At 36.2% G+C, this 23,228-nt stretch overlaps 1 protein-coding gene across 4 annotated transcripts in view; it reads right to left on the bottom strand.

Moving 5' to 3' along the window:
* Positions 1-23,176, bottom strand: part of SPATA1 (spermatogenesis associated 1) — a 67,010-nt gene extending 43,834 nt beyond the window's left edge. For 2 of the 4 annotated variants that reach the window (XM_041750603.1, XM_041750607.1), the window contains exons 1-4: positions 23,027-23,175; positions 12,952-13,113; positions 2,248-2,354; positions 941-1,058 (exon numbers count right to left, since the gene is read on the bottom strand). In XM_041750603.1, coding sequence (XP_041606537.1) covers positions 941-1,058; positions 2,248-2,354; positions 12,952-13,053 — 327 coding nt within the window. In that variant the 5' untranslated portion in view covers positions 13,054-13,113; positions 23,027-23,175. Of the gene's footprint in view, positions 1-940; positions 1,059-2,247; positions 2,355-12,951; positions 13,114-19,717; positions 19,774-23,026 lie in introns of those variants that run through there. The other 2 variants (XM_041750605.1, XM_041750604.1) reach the window with 2 other exon arrangements.
* Between the last annotated feature and the right edge of the window lie 52 nt (positions 23,177-23,228).

A 23,228-nucleotide genomic window follows, 5' to 3' on the forward strand; every position in this document is an offset into this window, starting at 1 on the left:
ACTTTGTTAGGCATTGGCTATAAATACAGTAGTGAATAAAATAAAAGTCCTTGCTCATAGGGAGTTATAGTCTAATAGCAGAGTCAGATGTTAAACAATCACATAAAAAAATACATACTAATGACAGTGTGCTAACTAGAGTGGAATAGGAAAATACTGAATTTTTGTTTAAATATAGAAAGTCTTGATTAAAGAAATAAACCTTATGTAGATAAGAGAAAGCAGAAAGTTTGAGATCTGATGGCCTGCTGGATTACGAATTTTATCTAGGGAAACTCTAGTTGGAAAATCCTGCCATTAAAACACAGAAACTACAAACAGAAGTGTTCAACAGATAATAGCTGAAACGAACAATTGTTAAAAGTACTATCATTTCATACCAAAAGGCTAGCTGTGGCGCAAACAGTGAGGATCTATTTTTGTCCAGAACACAAGTACTTACTTAAAATGTTTTTGGGGGCAACTCAGTGGGTTGAGCAGCTGACTCTTGATTTTTGGCTCAGGTCATGAGATTGAGCCCTGTGTCAGGCTCACATTGAATATGAAACCTGCTTAGGATTCTCTCTCTCCTTGTCTCTACCCCCTGGCCCCTTCCCCTAGCTCATGCACATGCTCTCTCAAAAAAAAAGTTTTCAAACACTCATTTATATTTAAAAATACATATTACTTATATAATCACATTTTAATTTTGTCTTCCTTTTCTTCCCTAGGAAATACACACCCAAAAATATCTCCATCATTTTAGTGCCCAATAATATCCCAGTAAGGCCCATTTTTTAATAATCTGTGTATTTAGTGATATTTCCATTTCATTATAATTGATATTACTTATTCCATATAATAGAAGCTGAATTGATAAGCTGAGTTGATAAGCATTTAAGAAACATAATTTGTTCAGTTATGCTTTTCTTTAATCAAAAGGAAAAATAAGAAAACTTACCACAGCTAGATTATTTCCAATGCATTTCAGAAATAAAAATTTTTCTGCAATAGCATCTTCACCAAGGAACTCACCAAGTCGCTCTCTCAGGGCTTGTAAAGTAAGATGAGGAGATACTCTGAAATATCATGACATTGCCTAATGTAAATGTAATGTAAAATAATGTAAAATGAAATAGGTTTCAGCTATACCACAAATTCAATAACATTAGTCAGCTATCTCAAACATAAATACCAATTTAATGCATCATAGTTTAATATATTGTTTTTATATTGCCTAGCACTTTGTAAAACTTCAGAAAATTAAAAAAATAAAATGATTATGCAAATAAATTCTGTTTATAAAAGTCCTTTCTATGCTGAAAAGGGAAATGCTTGTCTACTTTCCTCATCCACCTCCAACCTGTATTATTAAAAAAAATTTTGCTATAGAATTTATACACTTTTATACATAAAAAATGATTTAGCCACAGATGTTTATTTTGGAAGTTTGACAGGATTAGCTAGTGCTTAAAAATTTCTTTGAAAATCAAATATTGTCAGACTCCATAACCTTGCTCATCATTAGGAATATTTTACTCCTTAACATCTAAAATTTAAAGCCATCATTTAGCTACTGTTTTGAGTTCTTGTTTTTCTAGAATCTTAAGGGGAAAAATTAAATAATTCATTCAACCAAGAAATATTTATTGAGCACTCACTATATGTCAAGTATTGTTCTAAGGGATGGGGATATGGCAATCAACAAAAGAGACAAAAATTTCTGCCCTTACAGACTTTACAAATCTAGTGATGGGAAAGAAAAATAAACTAAGAAAAACAGATAATTCATAAGATACTGCTAAGTACTATAAAGAAAAATAAAGCAGGGAAGGGAGGGTAACTATAATCTTAAATATAGTGATCTGAAAAGATCTAAACAAAAAAGTATTATGGGAGTGAAGAGCTAAAGAGATAGGATATGCATCTATGTAAGTGTATGTACAACATATACTGATTTAACCACTATTTACAATTCTTCAACAGATTTCTAATTTCAGAAAATTTCTCTTTTAATTCTCTTTGTGTATAACAATAGTAATATACCAGTTATACCTTTTTTTCTGGGTGGCAGTACTATGACTGACACCTGTTCCTACAGTACTTATTAACTGTTATATAGCATTATCTATTGATAGTATTAAGTTAGAAAATCATTACATGGACCAGAGCTTTTCACTTATAACTTAAATTTCCAAAAAAATTTTTTCTCTGCAGAAAAAAGGATTGTTTTTCAGGCACATTATAACATGACCACAAAATACTTGCCTTATAAATCCAGCTGAAATGAATTTGTTAACAACTTCTATTGAAATGGTATTTAGCTTATAGTTCCATGATCCTTCAGGGACATAAAAAACATGAAGTTCCACCAACTGAATAAATTGAGAAGAATGTCAGTTAAAATACCTTTAAAATTAAAAAAATCAACTGATGTTCTCTAGAATTTTAAGCTTAATAAACAGAATAGAAATAAAACATGGAATACATGTATCCTTATGAACAAACACAAAAAACAAAATGAAGAGCAAGAATTTTGGTTAGTTGGCTACTCAGTACTTGGGGCACATCTTCTCACTAGAAACAATCTTCTCACTAGAAACAATGTCATAGATGTAGTTCTAGGATACCCTAACATCTCTGACAGTATTCTTTTGGTGGCTTGACCTAAGAGTACCAGACCACCAAGATCAGTTTTCTGGTTACCATAGTTTCCTTCTCCCCTGGTCCCTACCTACTCAGTTATGTTGAGGTGATCTTGTGGAATCCTTATACTTTACATATTGTCTCCCTAACATAGTGGTGATAATTGCTAGTTCTCTGTAACTGCAAAAGTGTGAAAACAGTGGTTTGGGAAATATTTTTGTTTCCTAGAATTCTAGGAAGAACCTATTCCTGATGGTGATAAGGAAGGAAATAGTTGTTCTTATATAGGTCATGTCTGTCAGCTTGGCTTGTCTATGCTTATAAATACCACTTTCTTTTCTATTAATGTTTTGTTAAACCTCAGTTAGAATCCTTCTATTTAAAAGAATATTTAGACTACAACAGAAACAGAACAATTATAGCAAATGGTCTTATCTTTTAGTTTAATGAAGTTATTAACTGCATATTAAAATTTAAATGATTATACTCTGTAATATTAAATATCTGAGAAAAACTTTAAAAATTTGAATATAACCTATCATTGAAATTAGAAATTTTTTTTTTTGAAATTAGAAATTTTTATAGGAGATAATATTGGTTCTTGATCTGAATATTTTGCTCAAGTTGTTTTTACAGACCAAGTAAATTATTTCCATACATTTGATGTATGTATAGATCTGATGTGAAGTTTGCCATATGTTGTATTTTGAACACCAGAGCATTTAAAAGATAATTCCCTAGTTATACCATAATATTCATAGCAGCAGTACACTATACAACTAATACTATATTTAGTAAATACACAATTAAATATTTGCAAAGCCTTCAAAAAACTTAATACGATCTTATCCTTTATATATAGAAATAAGAAAAAATATTTGAGCTAAATATTTTACTGTTTTTATAAGCCAAGTTCTGTCAATATTTTTATAACAGTTTATGAACTAGAAGTCAAAGTTGTATAAATTCCATAGTTGAATGAGTAGGCAATACAGAGAAAATATAGTTAATAAAACATTTCTTGGCCTTTGAAGCATTTTGTGATGTAAAATAATTTATAGTGAATTTGTGTTTATTCATTCCCTTAACAAATATTTATTAAATGAGTACCATGTTCCAGCACTGGTCTAAGCATTAAGAATACACAGTCAATAAGACAAAAATCTTTGACTATGTATATAAATTAACATTCTAATGAGGTATAAGGACAAGAAGGGTGAGGCAAGTGAGGCACTCACCTCAGGTACAAAATTTAAGGCTGTACCAAAACCTCAGTAATAAAGATAAATAACATTTAAAAAAACCAAATTACTCAATGCAAAAACTTTCATGATAAACAAAGTGTCAAAAATTTAAATAGAGAATTTAATACTATTAGAGCCGGAGATGTGAACCTCATTATGTGTTTTTAAAAAGAGAAATATATTTCTTAATGGTCAACTTTTTCCAGAATAACCAAATAGTTGAAAAAAATACTGAAAAATTTAGAAGTATATATTAACACAATATTACTTTGAGCTCAAATATTCTATTTATATTGAAACATGAATTTATTATAATTTTACTTTCTTGGCTTTCATAAAAGCAAGCTCATCAGTAATATTTTTATCAAAACTATTAACCATTTAGAAATACACTAAAAGGTATATTTATGGGCACATATTTTGCCTTTTGCTTCAGGCTCCAAAATGGCTATGCATAGGACCATCAGATTCTATTTCTATATAAAATGCTATTATGGATTTTTTGCATCAGTTTTTCTTTTTTTTTTTCTAGTATTTTATTTATTTATTCATGAGAGACACACAGAGAGAAGTAGAGACATAAGCAGAGGGAGAAGGAGGCTCCCTGCAGGGAGCCCAATATGGGACTCTCTCCTAGGACCCCGGGATCACGACCTGAGCATACATTCAACCACTGAGCCACCCAGTTGCCCCGCATCAGTTTTTCATTTAAAAAATCTCATATTGTATTATTTATCTTACTTATGGAAGTTTTTTTATGTGTGCCCCTTAAATTTTGCACCCAAGGCAAGTGACTCACTCATTTGTCTCAGACTAGTCCCAGGCCTGTGAGGAATATAAACAATCAGCAATAAATATAAAACACTGATAAGTTATACAGTACATTAGAAAGTGGCAAGTACTGAAAAAAAGAATAAGTAGAGCAGGGTAAGGAAAATTGGGAAAATAAAAGGGGAAGTAGGTTTCAGTTTTAAATAGTCTGGGTAGGTCTTATGAAAAAAGGTGAGATCTGAGTAAAAACTGCAGGTGAAGAAACAATTTTCCAAGTGATGATATAGAGGGAACGAATTCCAAGAAGAGCTAAAGCAAGGGTCTTTTTTTTATAAAAAAAATATTTTATGTATTTGAGAGGGGGAGAGAGAGAGAGAGAGAGAGAGAGAGCACATGTTGGGGTGGGGGGTGTTTGCTGGTAGAGGGAGAAGCAGATTCCTACTGAGCAGGGAGCCTGTTCTGGTGGGGCTCAATCCCAGGACCTTGAGATTGTGACCTGAGCAGAAAGCAGATGCTTAACTGACTGAGCCACCCAGGCACCTCTAAAGCAAAGGTCTTAAGGTGAGAGAGTGCTAGTATGACTAAAGCAGAGAGATCAGCAAGAGATAAAAATGAAAAGGACAAGGAACAAATTAAATAGGTTTTTCCAGGCCATTATAAGGTCTTCATCTCACAAAATGGGGAATCAATATAGGATTTTAACAAAAGGACATCTGACATTCATGTTATATTTTTGTTGTTTTAATATGAAAAATTCTAAACATACATACAAATAAAAAGAATAATACTACGAATACTCAAGTATCTACTACGTAGATTCAAAAGTTAACATCATACTATTTACTTCTCACCCTCTCTCTTCTTAAAGGCAGACTGCCACATGCAATTACTTATTTGGATGTGCCTTAAGTCTTGGAAGCTTGACTACCCTACCTTCACCTACAATTGGACCCTGAGAGCTTGTTTGGAGGTTCTCGCAGAGAAGCGCAGCCTCATATGCCCTTGACTGAAGAATGGTCCTCCTCTATTGGGGAAGGACCTCCCTTTCAAACCAGCATGCAACTTTAGGAGGTATCCACATGGAGCTGTGAGGGAGGGAGAGGAGACCTGCCTAGCTGTCAGATCAGTCAAATCAACCCTGGCAATCAATGGACAGATATTGCAATCAGATCATCTGTACAATCTTCTATCCCTTTATTGATATATCAAAGTAAATCAGACATTGTGAAAATATACTCCTAAATACTACAAATAAGGATTTCTCTAACATAATCATCGTACCATTTTCACATTTAAGAAAATTAACAATCCTGTAATGTAAAATAATATCCATTCCATATTCAAATTTCCTTAATTATCCATTTGTCCTCAGAATTTTTTTCAATCTAGAATCAAGGAGAACACATTGCATTTGGTTTGTCATAACCTTAAAAATCTGAATCTGCAAGTTTTCCAGATTGGTCCCCCACCCCCCTTCATGGCATTAACTTTTTAAAGGGACTGGGCCAGTTGTTTTAAAAAATGTTTTGCATTCTAAATTTACCTTAGTATCTCCTTAAGATGTCATTTAACTTAATGACAATCTTTTTTTTTTTTAGCATAGCAGTTTCCTTTTTAAAATCATTTTCTAATCATGAAAAATGTATTCTTTAATCCCCATCCTCTATTTTCCTCATTCCCCCAACCCACCTCCCCATCAGTTTGTTTCCTATAGTTAAGAGTCATGTTTGTCTGCCCTCCCCCCTTTTTTGCTCATTTACTTTGTTTCTTAAATTCCATATTTGAGTAGGACCACATACTATTTGTCTTTCTTTTATTTCGCTGGGCATTATACTCTCTAGCTCTATCCATGTTGTTGCAAGTGGCAAGATTTCATTCTTTTTTATGGCTGAATAATATTCCATGATATATAGACTTCTTTATCCAGTCACCTACCAATGGACACTTGAGCTGCATGTAGTTTGGCTATTGTAAATAATGCTGTAAAAAAACAGAGGTGCATATATCCCTTTGAATTAGTGTTTTTATATTCTTTGGTGTAAATACTCTGTAGTGTGATTACTAGATTGAAGGGTAATTCTATTTTTAACTTTTTGACAAATCTCCATACTGTTTTTAATGGTGGCTACACCAATTTGCAGTCCCAATAGTGCAAGAAGATTCCTTTTTCTCCACATCCTCCAACACTTTTTTCTTTTATTTTTGACTTTAGCCATTCTGGCAGGCATGAGGTAATATCTCTTTGTGGTTTTGTTTTTTTTGTTTTTGTTTTTTTTTTCTTTGTGGTTTTGATTTGCATTTCCTTGATGATGAGTGATGTTGAGCATCCTTTCATGTGTCTTTTAGCCATCCGGATATCTTCTTTGGAGAGATGTCTGTTCGTATCTGCTGCCCACTTCTTAGATTGTTTTTTGGATGAGTTGCATCAATTTTTAAAAATACTTTGGATGTCATCTGCAAATATCTTCTCCCTTTTACTTTGTTATTTCCTTCACAGTGCAGAAGCTTTTTATTTTGATGTAGTCCCAATAGTTTATTTTTGCTTTTATTTTCCTTGCCTCAGGAGACATACATAGAAAAATGTTGCCATGACTGATGTCAGAGAAATACTCTCTTCTAGGATTTCATGGTTTCAGGTCTTGCATTTAGGTTTTTAATCCATTTTATTTCTGTGTATGGTGAAAGAAAGTGGCCCAGTTTCATTCTTTTGCATGTGGCTGTCCAGTTTTCCCAACACCATTTGTTGAAGAAACTGTCTTTTTCCCATTGTATATTCATTTCTTCTTTGTTGAAGATTAATTGACCATATAATTATGGGTTTATTTCTGAGTTTTCTGTTCTAGTCCACTGATCTATGTGTCTATTTTTATCTCAGTATGACACTGTTTTAATTGCTACTGCTTTGTCATATGACTTGAAATCTGGAATTGTGATTCCTCCAGTGTTTTGTTTTTCAAGATTGCTTTGGCTTCATGGTCTTTCGTGGTTCCATATGAATTTTAGGATTGTTTTAGTTCTGTGAAAAATTGTTAGTATTTCGATGGGGATTACATTAAATCTGTAGATTGCTTTGGGTAGTATAAACATTTTAACAATATTCGCTCTTTAACCCATGAGCATGGAATGGCTTTGCATTGTCTTGAATTTCTTCCATCAGTGTTTTATGGTTTCCAAAATACAGGTCTTTCATAAGTTTATTCCTAGATATTTTATTGGTTTTGGTGCAATTGTAAATGGGATTATTTTCTTAATTTCACTTTCTGCTGCTTCATTATTAGTGTATAAGAATGCAACAGAATTTTTTTAAAGATCTTATTTATTCATGAGAGGCAGAGAGAGAGAGAGAGAGAGAGAGAGAGAGGCAGAGACATAGGCAGAGGTAGAAGCAAGCTCCCTGCGGGAAACCTGATGTGGGATTTGATCTCAAGACCCTGGGATCACACCCTGAGCCAAAGGCAGATGTTCAACCACTGAGCCACCCAGGCATCCCAGGAATGCAACACATTTCTATACATTACTTTTGTATTCTGTGACTTTACTGAATTCATTTATGAGTTCTAGTAGTCTTCTGGTGGAGTCTTTAGGGTTTTCTATATATAGTATGTCATCTGCAAACAGTGAAAATTTTACTCTTCCTTCCTTCCACCAATCTGGATGCCTTTTATTTCTTTATGTTGTCTAATTACTATGGCTAGCACTTCTAGTACTATGCTGAATAAAAGTGGTTAAGAGTGGACTTCTTTATCTTATTCCTGACCCTGGGGGAAAAGCTCTCAGGTTTTCACCATTGAGTATCATGTTGGTTAGGAGTTCTTCATATAAGGCCTCTATTCTATTGACGTATGTTCCCTCTAGATTTACTTTGCAGAGGTTTTATCATGAATGGATGCTATACTTTATCAAATGCTTTTTCTGCATCTATTGAAACGGTTTTTATCCTTTTATTGATGTGACATATCACATTTATTGTTTCATGAATACTGAATTATCCTTGCATCCCAGGAACAAATCCCACTTGATTGTGGTGTATGCATTTCTAAATGTACTGTTGGATTTGGTTTGCTAATATTTTGTTGATTTTTTTGCTTCTATATTCATGAGAGATAGGCCTGTAGTTCTTTTTTGGAGTGTCTTTATCTGGTTTTGGTATCAGGTTGATACTGGCTTCATAGAATGGATTTGGAAGTTTTCCTTCCTCTTGTATTTTTTTGGAATAGTTTGAGAATAGGTAATAACTCTTTAAATGTTTGGTAGAATTTGCCTGTGAAGCCATCTTGTCCTGAATTTTTGTTTTTTGGGGAGGCTTTTTTGACTACTGATTTAATTTCATTGCTAGTAATTGGTCTAGTCAAATTTTCCATTTCTTCATGCTTTAGCTTGGTAGATTGTTTCTAGGAATTTATCCATATTTTTTAAGTTTTCCAATTTGTTGGCATATAGGTTTTCATAATATTCTGTTACAATTGTTTGTATTTCTGTGGTGTTATTTCTTTTTCATTAGTGATTTTATTTGGGTCTTCTCTCTCTTTTTTAATGAGTCTTGCTAGAGATTTATTGACTTTGTTGATCTTTTTCAAAGAAACAGTTCCTGATTTCTCAATCTATTGTTCTAACTATTTAATTCTATTTGAATCTTTACTATTTCCTTTCTTTGCTGGGTTGGAGTTTTTTCTTTTTCTAGCCCCTTTAGGTGTAAGGTTAGATTGAGATTTTTCTTGCTTAAGGTAGGGCTGTATTACTATAAACTTCCCTCTTACAACCACTTTTGCTGTAGCTGAAAGATTTCAGACCTTTGTTCATTTTGTTTCTATGTAATTTTTTTATTTCTTCTCTTCTTCTGAGAATGGTTACTTTCCTTACTTGTCTTCCAGGTAATTAATTTCTTCCTTTGCTTCATCTCGCCTGGCATTTATTCCATTAAATGTATTTTAAATTTTATTTACTGTATTTTTCATCTCCGATTGGTTCGTTTTTAAAAAAATCTCTTTGTTAAGGGTCTCACTGATGTCCTCCACTCTTTTCTCAAGTCCAGGGAGTATGTTTATGATCATTACTTTAAATTTTCTATCAGGCATATTACTTATATGTTTCCCTTTGGTCTCTTACAGTGGTTTGGTCCCGTTCTTTTATTTGGGAGGGATTTCTCTAATTTTGTCTGTTTCTGTTTCTCTGTGTTAGAAAAGGCAGCTACTTCTCTTGCTCTTAACAATAATAGCCTTATGAAAAAGAGGTCTTACAGTGCCCTTCAGGACAGCGTCCCCTGTTCCTCAGGGCCTGGCGCTCCAAGAAGTGTCTCCTATGTGTGTTGCATGTGCTCTGTCTGCTATTGAGTCTTGGCTTCTTTTTCCTTTGGTTCTGTTGTCTACAGAGGCTCTCTTTGCCTATTGTATCATTTTTGTCTCCAGCAGGAATGGAGTATGTTTATTTTTTTTTAAGATTTTATTTTATTATTTATTCATGTGAGAGAGAGAGAGAGAGGGAGAGAGAGAGAGAGGGAGAGAGAGAGAGAGGCAGAGACACAGGCAGAGGGAGAAGCAGGCTCCATCCAGGGAGCCTGATGCGGGACTCGATCCCAGGACTCCAGGATCATGCCTGGGCTGAAGGTAGGCACTAAACCGGTGAGCCATTCAGTGATCCCCGAGTGGGGTACACTTAAAGAAAGTGTGTGGCCATCAGCTTGTAAAACAAGACCTACCCCTAGTACTTTCAAAAGTGAGGTCCTGCAAAATGCACGGGTCAGCAGATTTGGTGTTGGCAGGGTTTGCACCAGTCTTCTAGGGATGGAACCTGTAGCATCAGGACTGAGGCGAGCTGGACTGGGAAGGGCTGATCTGCCAAAGGACGAGGGGGCAGGGCTTGGTGCAAGCACGTCAGGTAACAACTGTAGGCACCACATGGGTTCCTAGAAGTGGTCAGTATTTATTCTGGGGCATGGGAAACGGAAATGGCACCTACTAGCTACTTTGTTCTTGGAGGGGTCTCCTAGTGATTGCTGTGTCTCTGGGTTATGCTCTTAGATGAGCAAATCACACTTCCTCTCATCTACCCCCAGCATTTTTCAAACCACTGGTTCTACCTTGTATCTGCGTGGGCTATTTTGTGAGCTCTTTATGGGCAGGGGCTCTACTTTCTACCACCCTCTGTGCTTTCCTAAAGCAGAGCCCTCTGATTTTTAAAGTTCTAGGCTTTAAGTACTGTTGGTTTAAGAACTCAAGAAATTCAGCCCCTTGCATTTATAAAGGCAAATATTACAGGCATTCGTCCTCCTTGTTTGTGGGCTCCCCGTGTGAAAATCTGTTTTCCATCCTTCTCCACACCACTGGTTCTCTGCCCACTGAAGGCCCCAAGATGACCATGGTCCATTTTGCTCTCAGATCATGTCTTTGCCCTTCCTAACTCCTTCAATGTGGCCTCTTCCCTATCTTTAGTTACAGAGATTATCGGCCAGTCTTTTTCAGTCATTTTCTGGGTTATTTATACTGAGATGAATGTTACCCTAGCTGTATCCATGGAATGAGGTGAGCTTAGGGTCCTCCTATTCCATCTTCCCAGCCAACCTCATTTCACAAGCATTCTTGAAATGAAGACCTCTATCGCTTGTAAAGAGTTAACTGTATGGCCTTCAATTGATACAAATTAGTCACCTGGGGGCAAGAATACTTTATAAATGGTGCCCTGTATTTCATATTCCTTCACATTAGGATACACATAATGTTCTACTTGAAAATTCTGCTATATTTAATAACTATTAAAGGGATAATAGAAACAGGTTCTAAGGGACAAGAAAACCGTAACTGTTATGAAGCTATGTAAATAATTAAAGTGTGAGATAATGGTAGCTCACTCCAATGTACTAGTAGTAGAGATGATGGAAAGTGGTCAGATTTTTTACATAATTTGAAGTTAAAGTCAGGACATTAGAAGTGAAGTTTGAGAAAGAAGTACGACTCCAAGGCATTTGTTCTCAGATCCTCAAAGGATGGATTTGTTATCACCTGAGATAGAAAAAGTCACAGGTAGAAAATGTTTAGGGGAAGGGGAAAAGATTTTTAAGATGTCTACTGGCCATCCAAGTGGAGATATCAAGAAAGCAGTTGAAAATATGAATCTGCAGTTTAGGAAAGAGGACTAGATTAGGGATATAAATTTGGGAATCCTTATCATAAAGTTGGTATTTAAAGCCATTATACTGAGATCATCAAGGAATGAATGCAGATAGAGAAGAGAACGAAGAGCTGGCCCCTGAAATTCTCTAATATTAAGAGATCAAGAAGAAGAAAACCTAGCAAAAAAGACTGAAAATGAACAAGGAAAGTAGGAGGAAGGCCAAGATTGTGTATGCTAAAAGTCAAATGAAGTAATTATGCCAAAGAAAAGTGATCAATAGTGTCAACTGTTTTGCACAGATAGATCAGAATATGTGGGATAAGAATTAAACAACATATTTAGTAATGTAGAGATGAATTTCACAAGAGCAGTTTTGATGCTGTAGTGGAGTGAAAATGATTATAGCTGGTTTAAATAGAAAATGGAGAGAAGGTACTGAGGGTATGAAATAGTTCTCTAGAACAGTAGAAAAGTGAGTAAGCGGAAAGTAGTCTGACTGCGTACCAGCAAAAGGTTCTAGTTGAGATTCATGGTCATGAATTTAAAGTGAGAACAGTCTTCATGTTGTTGTTGTTGTTTTTTTTTTTTTTCAGCCATGTTCCATTGTAGGCATAGGTATAGCATTGGTGAAGGATCCGATAAACCAGGGGTTTTGTTTTGCCAAGCAATACGATGAAATGAGAGAGGAACAAAGAGTCAAAAGTGTGAGCAAAACAGTAATCAAGAGTGCTTTGTGGTATTTACGCTATGCAGGGCATGACAAGGTGAAGAATTAAAAAAAAAAAAAAAGTGATAGGATCAGTGCACTGGGGATTCCAGTATAATCAGAGTACTTAGGGATCCCTGGGTGGTGCAGTGGTTTAGCGCCTGTCTTTGGCCCAGGGCGCGATCCTGGAGACCCGAGATCGAATCCCACGTCGGGCTCCTGCTTGGAGCCTGCTTCTCCATCTGCCTGTGTCTCTGCCTCTCTCTCTCTCTGTGACTATCATAAATAAATAAAAATTTTTTTAAAAAATCAGAGTACTTAGAGGAAATGAGCCAGAGATAAAAGAATTGTAATAAAATAACTATAATCAGACAACCAGATACACAGTGGAGTTAGTATCTAATACTCTATATAATCCGTATTTTTTCTTTCTTGAAACTTATCAGAAGCAATGTTAAACAAGTCTTTCTTATATTTTAGTTTAAAAGATTTTCTTACCTCTGATGAGGAAGGTCGGCTTGGACTGAGGGACATATTCACCAATGTCTGAATGGGGCGATCATCAGTTGGAATTTTGTGGGTTTTTTTATCTTTCTTCATCTAAGTAGTATTTATAAAGTTATAATCGATTTTTTACTTTATATAGCATTCCACTCATTTCTGGGTGAAAAGAAAAACACAAAAAGCTTTAAAATAGACCAAAAAATGAAAACTTAGGAATGTATACACTCATATTATAGTAATTCAAAAAGATACCTAATTAGTAAGTAGGACTGATGATTGCAATGAAAAGAACATATATCCTATATAATTAAATACAGTGCTAATTATGATAGACTTGTAATCAGGGCATACTTTAGTATTCTAAACAATTTTCTCAAGGTTGAAAATTAAAGTTAAATATATATATGGTATTTTACATACAGTAGAACTATGCTTCTGGAAGTGAAAAGACTGAATTTGTACAAATGGCTGTATAATGATGGAAATCGTTTTACATATACTTCTTCTTGGGCTTAGATACCTCAACAGTAAATGTGAACAATTATCCCAGATGAAAATGCCAGTCTTTAAGTATTTTAAGCTATGTTTATATGTTGCTTCCTGTATTTTTCTCAGAAGATTTAGGACAATTTACAAGAAAGACAATCCTTAAGGATACAAAAAAAAATATCAATACCACAACAGAACGCTTTCCAAGATTTCAAACCATTATTCCATCTTGATTTATGTTAAATTAGTGAACAAATGAAACAAAATGTAAAATTTCTGAGATTTGGTACTGGTTACAGTTTTATGAAATCACACCAGAGTTCACTAATTGTTCTAATGGTATAAAAATTTAAAAATTATATCCTGGGACAAAAAAATTTTAATTTCTATTATTTTTTTAGAGAGTACAAGTCAGGAGAGGCAGAGAAGGAGGAGAGAGAATCTTAAGCATGATTCTCCACACAGCTTGGAGTGCAACATGGGGATCAATCTCATGACCATGAAAGCATGACCTGAGCCAAAATCAAGAGTCAGACACATAACTGATTGAGTCACCCAGGCATCCCATAACATCTTTTATATCAAGTTAGTTTCATGTTACTTCTATAAAATTTTTTTTTCTTTTAAATTTTATTTATTTATGATAGGCACACAGTGAGAGAGAGAGAAGCAGAGACATAGGCAGAGGGAGAAGCAGGCTCCATGCACCGGGAGCCCAACGTGGGATTCGATCCCGGGTCCCAGGATCGCGCCCCGGGCCAAAGGCAGGCGCCAAACTGCTGCGCCACCCAGGGATCCCATGTTACTTCTATATAAATGTCTTACAATAATTTAAAAAATGTAATTTGTCATCTTAACACCTCAAACACTAAATTACAATATTTTTAAAAAAATCATTTAGTTACTTCCACTTCTATACCTATCCAAAGTCTTCCTGCCATTGTACTAATATTAGCCTATATTATGAACCCAAGTAAAACAGAACTCGGATACATACATGGTAATATCCTTATTACACAAGAATTCGTTCCAAAAAGCTGTAAGAATTACAGTATATGGGCACACAAATTGGGAAGCTGGGATTTTAAATTTCTGCAGATGCATTAAAAACGACATTTTCATTTAGAACAAATTTTTAATTAAGCAAACTTAAGACATCAACCAAGCCCCGCTTTTTTTTAAAATTTTTATTTATTTATGATAGTCACAGAGAGAGAGAGAGAGGGAGAGACATAGGCAGAGGGAGAAGCAGGCTCCATGCACCGGGAGCCCGACGTGGGATTCGATCCCGGGTCTCCAGGATTGTGCCCTGGGCCAAAGGCAGGTGCCAAACCGCTGCGCCACCCAGGGATCCCAACTCTAACTATTCTATAAAGAGAACCACCTATTTCTTGGTATTTTTTCAAAATGATTTTGGGACTGAGTAGAAGAACTAAAAAAAAAAACAAGCTTAAAAATGACCTGGTGCCAAGAACCCAAGGAACTGCCAGTTCATGCCTGCTTTAGCACTAGCTATCCCACCAGGGTGGCCCTGATGCAGAGTGCTATAAAACTCCCAGTTTGTTTCTCACTCCAGCTCCAGACAGCCAGTCAAAGCCACCAGGCACATGCAGTCTACACAAGGAAGGTTCTTATACAACACCATTCCTTCAAGGCTGGGTAAGGTTGCTGTTTCACAGCAACAAACACAGAATTGAAAGAAAACAAGGAGTCAAAGGAATATGGTCTAAATGAAAGGAATATTTGTCTAAATGAAGACAAAGTCAGAAAAAGAACTAAATAAAATGAAGATAAGCAATCTACCTGAGAGAGTTCAAGGTAATGGTCATAAGGATGCTCACAGGACCACAGATACAAATGGATATACCCAGTGAGAATTTCAAGAAAGAGATAAAGATATAAAAAAGGACCAACCAGAGTTGAAGAATAACTGAAATGAAAAATACACTAGAGGAAAGCAATAGCAGGTTAAGGGATGCAGAAGAATGGATCAGTGATCTGGAAGATAGGGTAATGAAAAGTACCCATGCTGAACAGCAAAAAGAGAAAAGAATTTTTAAAATGAGGAAATCTTAAAGGAACTCTGAGACTATATCAGACTTACTAACATTTGCATTGTAGAAGTCCCAGAAGGAGGAAAGAAAAAGGGGCAGAAAACTTATTTGAATAAGTAATAGCTGAAAATTTCCTCAACCTAGGTAAGGAAGACATCTAGGTACAGGAAGCACAGAGAGAACTGCAAATAAGATAAACACAAAAAGGTCACACCAAGCCTCATGATAGCTAAAATGTCAAAAACTAAAGACTGAGAGAATTTCAAAAGTAACAACATAAAAACAACTAATTACATACAAGGAAAATAAGGCTAAAGTATCACCTGATTTTGTTTAGCAGTAACTTTGCAAGCCAGAAGAGAATGGCATGATATCTTCAAAATACTGAAAGGAAAAAAAACTACAACCAAAGATATTGTAGGAGCAAAGTTACCATTCACAATTGAAGGAAAGATAAAGAGTCTTCTAGACAAACAAAAGTTAAAGGAGTTCATTACCATTAGCCTGGCCTTACAAGAAGAGTGAAAGAGACTTCTTTAAATGGAAAAGGCCAGAACTAGAAAAACATTATGAAAAACAAATCATTTCACTGGTAAAAGCAAACATATAGTAAAGGTAGTTGATCATTCACTTATAAACCATGATGAAGGTTCAACAAAAGTGATAAAATCAATTATATCTCAAAAAGTAGTTAAGGAATTCACAAAATAAAAACATCTAAAATATGATATCATATACAGAAAATTTGAAGGGGTAAAGAGTAAAAATATAATCCTTTTAGAATGTATTCAAACTTACATTTAGAATGTATTCAAAACCAAAAACTTGTAACTGATATACAAATATAAAGACAAAGGATAATATTAAAGAAAGTCATAAACTGCAAGAAAAGAAAGCAAAAGAATATAGAAGAACAATAAAAACAACCAGAAAACAATGAACAAAATTGAAGTATGTACCTATTGATAATAACTTTAAATGTAAACGGACTACATGCTCCAAATGAAAGATATAGCATGACTAAATGGATTAAAAAAAAAAACAAGACCCATCTATAAGCTGCCTACAGGAAACTCACTTCAGACCTAAAGACATAAACAGACTACAAGTAAAGGAATAGAAAAAATATATTCATGCAAATGGAAGTGGAATAAAAAAGCTGGGGTAGCAATACTTAGACAAAACAAACTTTAAACAAAGCCTGTAAGAAAAGACAAAGAAGAGCATTATGTAATGATAAAGTGATCAATCCATGAAAAGGATATAATAATTGTAATATTTATGCACCAAGATAGGAGCACCTGAATATATAAAACAAAAATGAACAGACATAAAGGGAGAAATTGAAAGTAATATGATAATAATAAGGGGCTTTAACATCCCACTTATATCAATAGATAGATCATCCAGACAGAAAACCAACAAGGAAACTGGTTCTGAATGACATCAGACCAGATGAACTTAACAGATATATAGAACATTCTCTCCAAAAACAGTAGGATAGACATTCTCTTCAAGTGCACATAGAACATTCTCTAGGACTGATCACATTAGGCCACAAAACAAATCTCAATAAATTTAAGACTGAAGTAAAATCAAGCATCTTTTCCGATCACAATAGTATGAAACTAGAAATCAATTACAAGAAAAAAATTTAAAAACATGAAAAAAATACAATCATGTGAAGATTTGAAAACATGTTACTAAACAACCAGTAAGTCAATAAGGAAATCAAATAGGAAATAAAAAAAAAAAAAAAAAAAGGAGACAAATGAAAATAGGAACACAATAGCTAAACATCTTTGGAACACATCAAAAGCAGTTCTCAGAGGGAATTTTACAGTGTTACAGGTCTACTGCAAGAAACAAGAATAATCTCAAATAAACAACCTAATCTTACACCTAAAGGAACTGGGAGAGAAAGGAAATCATATCAGAGTGGAAATAAGTGAAATAGAAGCTAAAATAAAAATCAGTGAAACTAAGAGTGAGCCATTGAAAAGATAAACAAAATTAATAAACCTTTAGCCAGAATCATCAAGAAAAAAAAAAGGGGGGAGGACTTAATAATAACAGAAATGAAAGAGAAGTAACAAACTTCATCACAGAAATACAAAGGATTATAAAAAGACTACTATTGGAAATTATAGGCCAACAAATTGAACCTAGAAGAAATAAATTCATAGAAACATACAATCTTCCAAGATTGAATAAGAAAGAAAAAAATCTGAACAGATGGATTACCAAACAAAATTCAATCTGTAATCAAAGAGTTCCTAACAAACAAAAGTCAGGACGCTAGGCATATTCACAGGTGAATTTACCAAATATTTAAAGAACAGTTATTATCTGCTCTTCTCAAACTTTTTCAAAAAACAGAAGAGGAAGGAAAACTTCCAAATTCATTCTACCAGTCCAGCATTACTCTGATACTAAAACCAGGCAAAGACATTACAAAAAAAAAAAAAAGAAAAAGAAAACCATAATCCTATGTCCCTGATGCACATAGATGCAAAAATTCTCTACAAATATCAGCAAATCAATTTCAACATTAAAATAAATAATTCACCATGATCAAATAGGATTTATTCCAGGGATACAAGGATGGTCCAATAGTCACAAATCAATCAACATGAAAAGTCACATTAATAAAGTATAAAAACCATATAATCATTTTGATAGATGCATAAAAAGAATTTAAGAAAGTACAACATCCATTCTTGATAAAACCTCTCAACATGACAGGTTTAGAGAGAACCTCAACATAATAAGACCACTAATGAAAAAGCCACAGCTAACATCATACTCAATGGTGAAATGGTGAAATACTGAGCTTTTCCTCTAAGCTAAGTAACAAGACACAGATGCACGTTTTCACTTTTATTCAACATAGCACTAGAAGTTTAGGCTGCAGCAATTAGACAAGAAAAAGAAATAAAAGGCATCCAAATTGGTAAGGAAGAACTTAAACTGTCATTATACACAGATAACAGGATACTATACATAAAAAACCATAAAGACTCCACTAAAAAGTACTAGAACTGATAAATGAATTCAGTAAAGTTTCAGGATATAAAATGAATAAACAGAAATCTGTTGTGTTTCTATACACTTATTATGTAGTAGAAAAAGATATTAAGATAACAATTCCATTCACAATTGCACCAAAAAGAATAAAATACCTAGAAATAAGCTTAACCAAGAAGGTGAAAGACCCATACTCTGTAAACCATAAAACAATGATGAAAGGCATTTAAGACAACACAAAGGGAAAGATATTGCATGCTTATGGGAGATTCAATATTTTTAAAATGTCCATACTACCCACCCAAGTAATTTACAAATTCAATGCATTCCCTATCAAAACACCAACAGCATTTTTCACAAAACTAGAACAAATAATACTAAATTCGTATGGAACCACAAAAGACCTCAAATAGCTAAAGCAATCTTGAGAGAAAAGAACAAAGCTGGAGGGAGGAATCACAATCCCAGATTTCCAGATATACTGCAAAGCTATAGTAATCAAAACAGTATGGTACTGGGATCCCTGGGTGGTGCAGCGGTTTGGCGCCTGCCTTTGGCCCAGGGCACGATCCTGGAGACCCGGGATCGAATCCCACGTCGGGCTCCCGGTGCATGGAGCCTGCTTCTCCCTCTGCCTGTGTCTCTGCCTCTCTCTCTCTCTCTCTCTGTGTGTCTCTCATAAATAAAAAAATAAAATTAAAAAAAAAAAAACAGTATGGTACTGGCACAAAAGGAGACACATAGGTCAATGAAACAGAACAGAGTCTGGAAATACAACCATGCTTATATGGTCAATTAATTTACAACAAAGGAGGCAAGAATACACAACAGGGAAAGATAGTCTCTTCAACAAATGGTGCTGGGAAAATGGGACAGTTACCAAAAAATGAAACTAGACCACTTTCTTCAACCCACATACGAAAATAAACTCAAATTGGATTAAAGACCTAAATATGAGACCTGAAGAAAACAAAGACAATAATCTCTGACACCAGCCTCAGCAACATTTCTCCAGATACAACTCCTCAAGCAAGGGAAATAAAAAAACTAGTAGGACCACATCAAAAGAAAAAGCTTTTGCACAGTGGAGGAAATCATCAACAAAATGAAAAGGTGACCTACTGAATGGGAGAAGATTTTTGCAAATTATACATCTGATAAGGGGTTAATATGCAAAATAAAGAACTTACACAGGGACGCCTGGGTGGCTCAGTGGTTGAGAGTCTGCCTTTGGCTCGGGGCGTGATCCTGGAGTTCTGGGATCAAGTCCTGGATCGGGCTCCTACAGGGAGCCTGACTGTTTCTCCCTCTGCCTCTCTAGGTCTCTCATGAATAAATAAATCTTTTTACACAATCTACATCAAAACCACAAATAATCCAACTAAAAAATGGACAGAGGAGCTGAACAGACATTTTCCCAAAAAAAACATATAAATGGCCAAAAGACACCTGCAAAGATACTCAACATCACTAATCATCAGGGAAATGCAAATCAGAATCACAATAAGATCATTTTACAAGTCAGAGTGATTAGAATAAAAAAGGCAAGAAACAACAAGTGTTGGTGAGGATATGGAGAAAAAGAATTCCTAAGACATTGTTGGTGGTAATGCAAGTTGGTGCAGCCACTGTGGAAAACACTATTCAGGTTCCTCAAAAATTAAAAATAGAAACACCATATGATCCAGTAATTCCACTACTAGATATTTATCCAAAGAAAACAAAAACATTGATTTGAAAAGATAAACGCACCCCTATGTTTATTGCAGCATTATTTATAATAGCCAAGATAGGGAAGCATCTCAAGCATCCACTGATAGATTAGTGGATAAAGAAGATGTGGAATATATACACAATGGAGTATTACTCAGCCATAAATAATGAGATCTTGCCCTTTGCAACAACATGGATGGAACTAGAGAGTATTATGCTAAGTGAAAAAAAGACAGAGACAAATATCATATGATTTCACTTATATGAGGAATTTAAACAACAAATGAACAAAAAACATACTTAAATACAAAGAACTGTTAGCAAAGGACCATGGGGAGATGAGTGAAATAGGATTAAAAAGTACAAACTTCCAATGATAAAATAAGTGTCATGGAAACAAAAAGTACAGCATGAAAAATATAGTCAATAATACTGTGATAACATTGGTGATAGATGGTGAGTACACTTATTGTGGTGGGCACTGAGTAATACATGAAACTGATAAATCATTAGATGTCTTAAACGAATATAAAATTGTATGTTAATTATACTTCAATAACAAAAAACAATCTAATATTAAAAATGGGCAGAAGAGGGCTGCCTGGGTGGCTCTGTCAGTTAAGCGTCCAACTCTTGATTTCAGCTCAGGTCATAATCTCAGGGTCCTGAGATTGAGCCCAATGTCAGGCTCGCCCCTGGGCATGGAGTCTGCTTAAGATCCTCTCTCCCTCTGCTCCTCCCTCTGCTCACATTGTCTCTTACTTAAAATTAATAAATGAAATCTTTAAAAAAAAATGGGCAGAGGACTTGAAGAATTTTTCCAAAGGCGGCACACAGATGGCCAACAGACAAATGAAAAGATGCTCAATATCAGTAATCACCAGAGAAACGCAAATCAAAATGACAAAAGAGATATCATTTCACACCTGTTAGAATGGCTAGTATCAGAAAAAAAATAAGAACAAATGTTGGCAAGGATGGGGAGAAAAAGGAACTTTCATGCACTGTTGGTGGGAAGTAAATTGGTGCACCACTGTGGAAATAGGTGTATGCAGTTTCTTCAAAAGCTAAAAATAGAAAAAGGAACTCTCATGTACCTTTGGTGGGAATGTAAATTGGTGCAGCCACTGTGGAAAATAGTATGAGTTTCTTCAAAAATTAAAAATAGTAATACCATTAAAAAAAAGAAACACCTACCATCTAGTAATTCCACTACTTGATATTTCCCAAAGAAAATGAAAACCCTAATTTGAAAAGATATATGCACTCCTATGTTTTGTGCAACATTACTTACTTACAATAGCCAAGGCATGGAAGCAACCCAAGTATCCACTGATAGATAAACTGTATAAAGAATATACAGAATATTATTCAGTAATGTAATATTACTCAGTCATGAAAAAGAATGAGCTCTTGCCCTTTCCAACATGGATGGACTTAGAGAATATTATGCTAAGTGAAGGAAATCAGAAAATGACAAATACAATATGGTTTTACTTGCACCTGAAATCTAAAAAACAAACTAACAAACAAAACCAGAAATACACCCATAATCACAGAGAAAACTTCCAGCGGCCAGCAGGAGGGAGGTTAGGAGAGGCACAAGGGGTGAAGAGGAGCGGGAGCTTCCAGTTATGGAATAAGTAGGTCTCCGGGGTACAGTCAACGGGACTGTAAGAGCATTGTAGGGGGACAGACGGTTGCTATGCTTGTGGTGAGCATAGCATACTGAACAGATTTGTCCATTAAAAAAAAAAAAAGGAATTCTGGGAAGCTTTATTATTTCATTATGAAATGAGGAAAGAGAGACCCAGCCAAGTTTAAGTGGCTCGCCCCGGGATACCAAGGTAAGTGGTAGGGCCTGGAATTTATACCTTGGTTTATGAACCTCGTCATTACGTCTCTCGTGCGAATTGAGTAGCATTGTACATTCCTGTAAAATGATCTAAACCGTTTAGGGGTAGGTTTTGTCAATCAGAGCAGATTATATGTGGATTCTCTCATCCTACAAAAAAAACCTAACGGGTCTTAGTGATGAGACTATTCTCGTTTGCTGCAGACCTTAGGGTATTCGCTGAGGTATTGAATCGCATGTATGATGTCAATCGCTGTGACATCATACATACGTTTCCATGGGTGAACCGCTTCAGCTGCGCCTAGTTCTGCTTGCTGAGATCCTACTGCTCTCCCGCTCCAGGAACTCCTCCCGAGGTCGACTTCAGGGGGGCAGGTCATGAGCTGACAACGGACGCAAGCACGGACGAACGGACTTGCCCACAACACAAAACCGAGTTTTACTTGTCAAGGTGCACGAAGGGTCGATACCCCCACCCCCCGACGGAATGGACAGCGTGAGCAGACAGACGGGCGTTTTCTGCAGCAAATACCTCGACTAGCTCACAACGTCCTCGAGGAGAGCGCGCGACACGCCGACGGTGGAGACGCCCCCCCCCCCGCGGCTCCCCGCCCCCCGCCACAGGGCCCCTCCCTGCCCCTTCGGCGCCCGCGGACCCACGGCCGGCCGCCCGGGAACAGAGTCGAGTCACCCGGAGACCGTCTTTAAGGAGACGGCGTCAGTGCCTCGCGCGGGTACTTGCGGCTCCTCCACACCTCGGCGGGGCCCTTCTCTTCCCTCAACCTCTGCCGCCCGCGCCGCCAGGAGAGTCAGGACCTCCTCGGCGCGCCGCCCCAGGCCTTTCACAAACTCCCCCACCGGGTCTCCTCAGCGTCCCCCTCGGCTCTCGGCGGCTTAGGACAAGCCCTTCTGTTTTTGTTGTTGTTGTTACCTCTCCTAAGTCGGCCTCTCCGGCGAGGAGGGAGAAGGTGGGCGTCCGCCCGCGCTCCGGCCGCACGGTTACTCCGCCCTCCTCGCGCCCGCGCCCGTGCCCGCGCCCCTCCCTCGGGCTCCGCGCTCCCGCCGGGGCTGAGGCGCTGGAACAGAGCGCGGGGGAGGAGCGCGCATGCGCGCTGCGGGTGGAGCCGCCCGGC

Source organism: Vulpes lagopus, chromosome 3 (assembly GCF_018345385.1).
Source record: "Vulpes lagopus strain Blue_001 chromosome 3, ASM1834538v1, whole genome shotgun sequence".
Taxonomy (NCBI): domain Eukaryota; kingdom Metazoa; phylum Chordata; class Mammalia; order Carnivora; family Canidae; genus Vulpes; species Vulpes lagopus.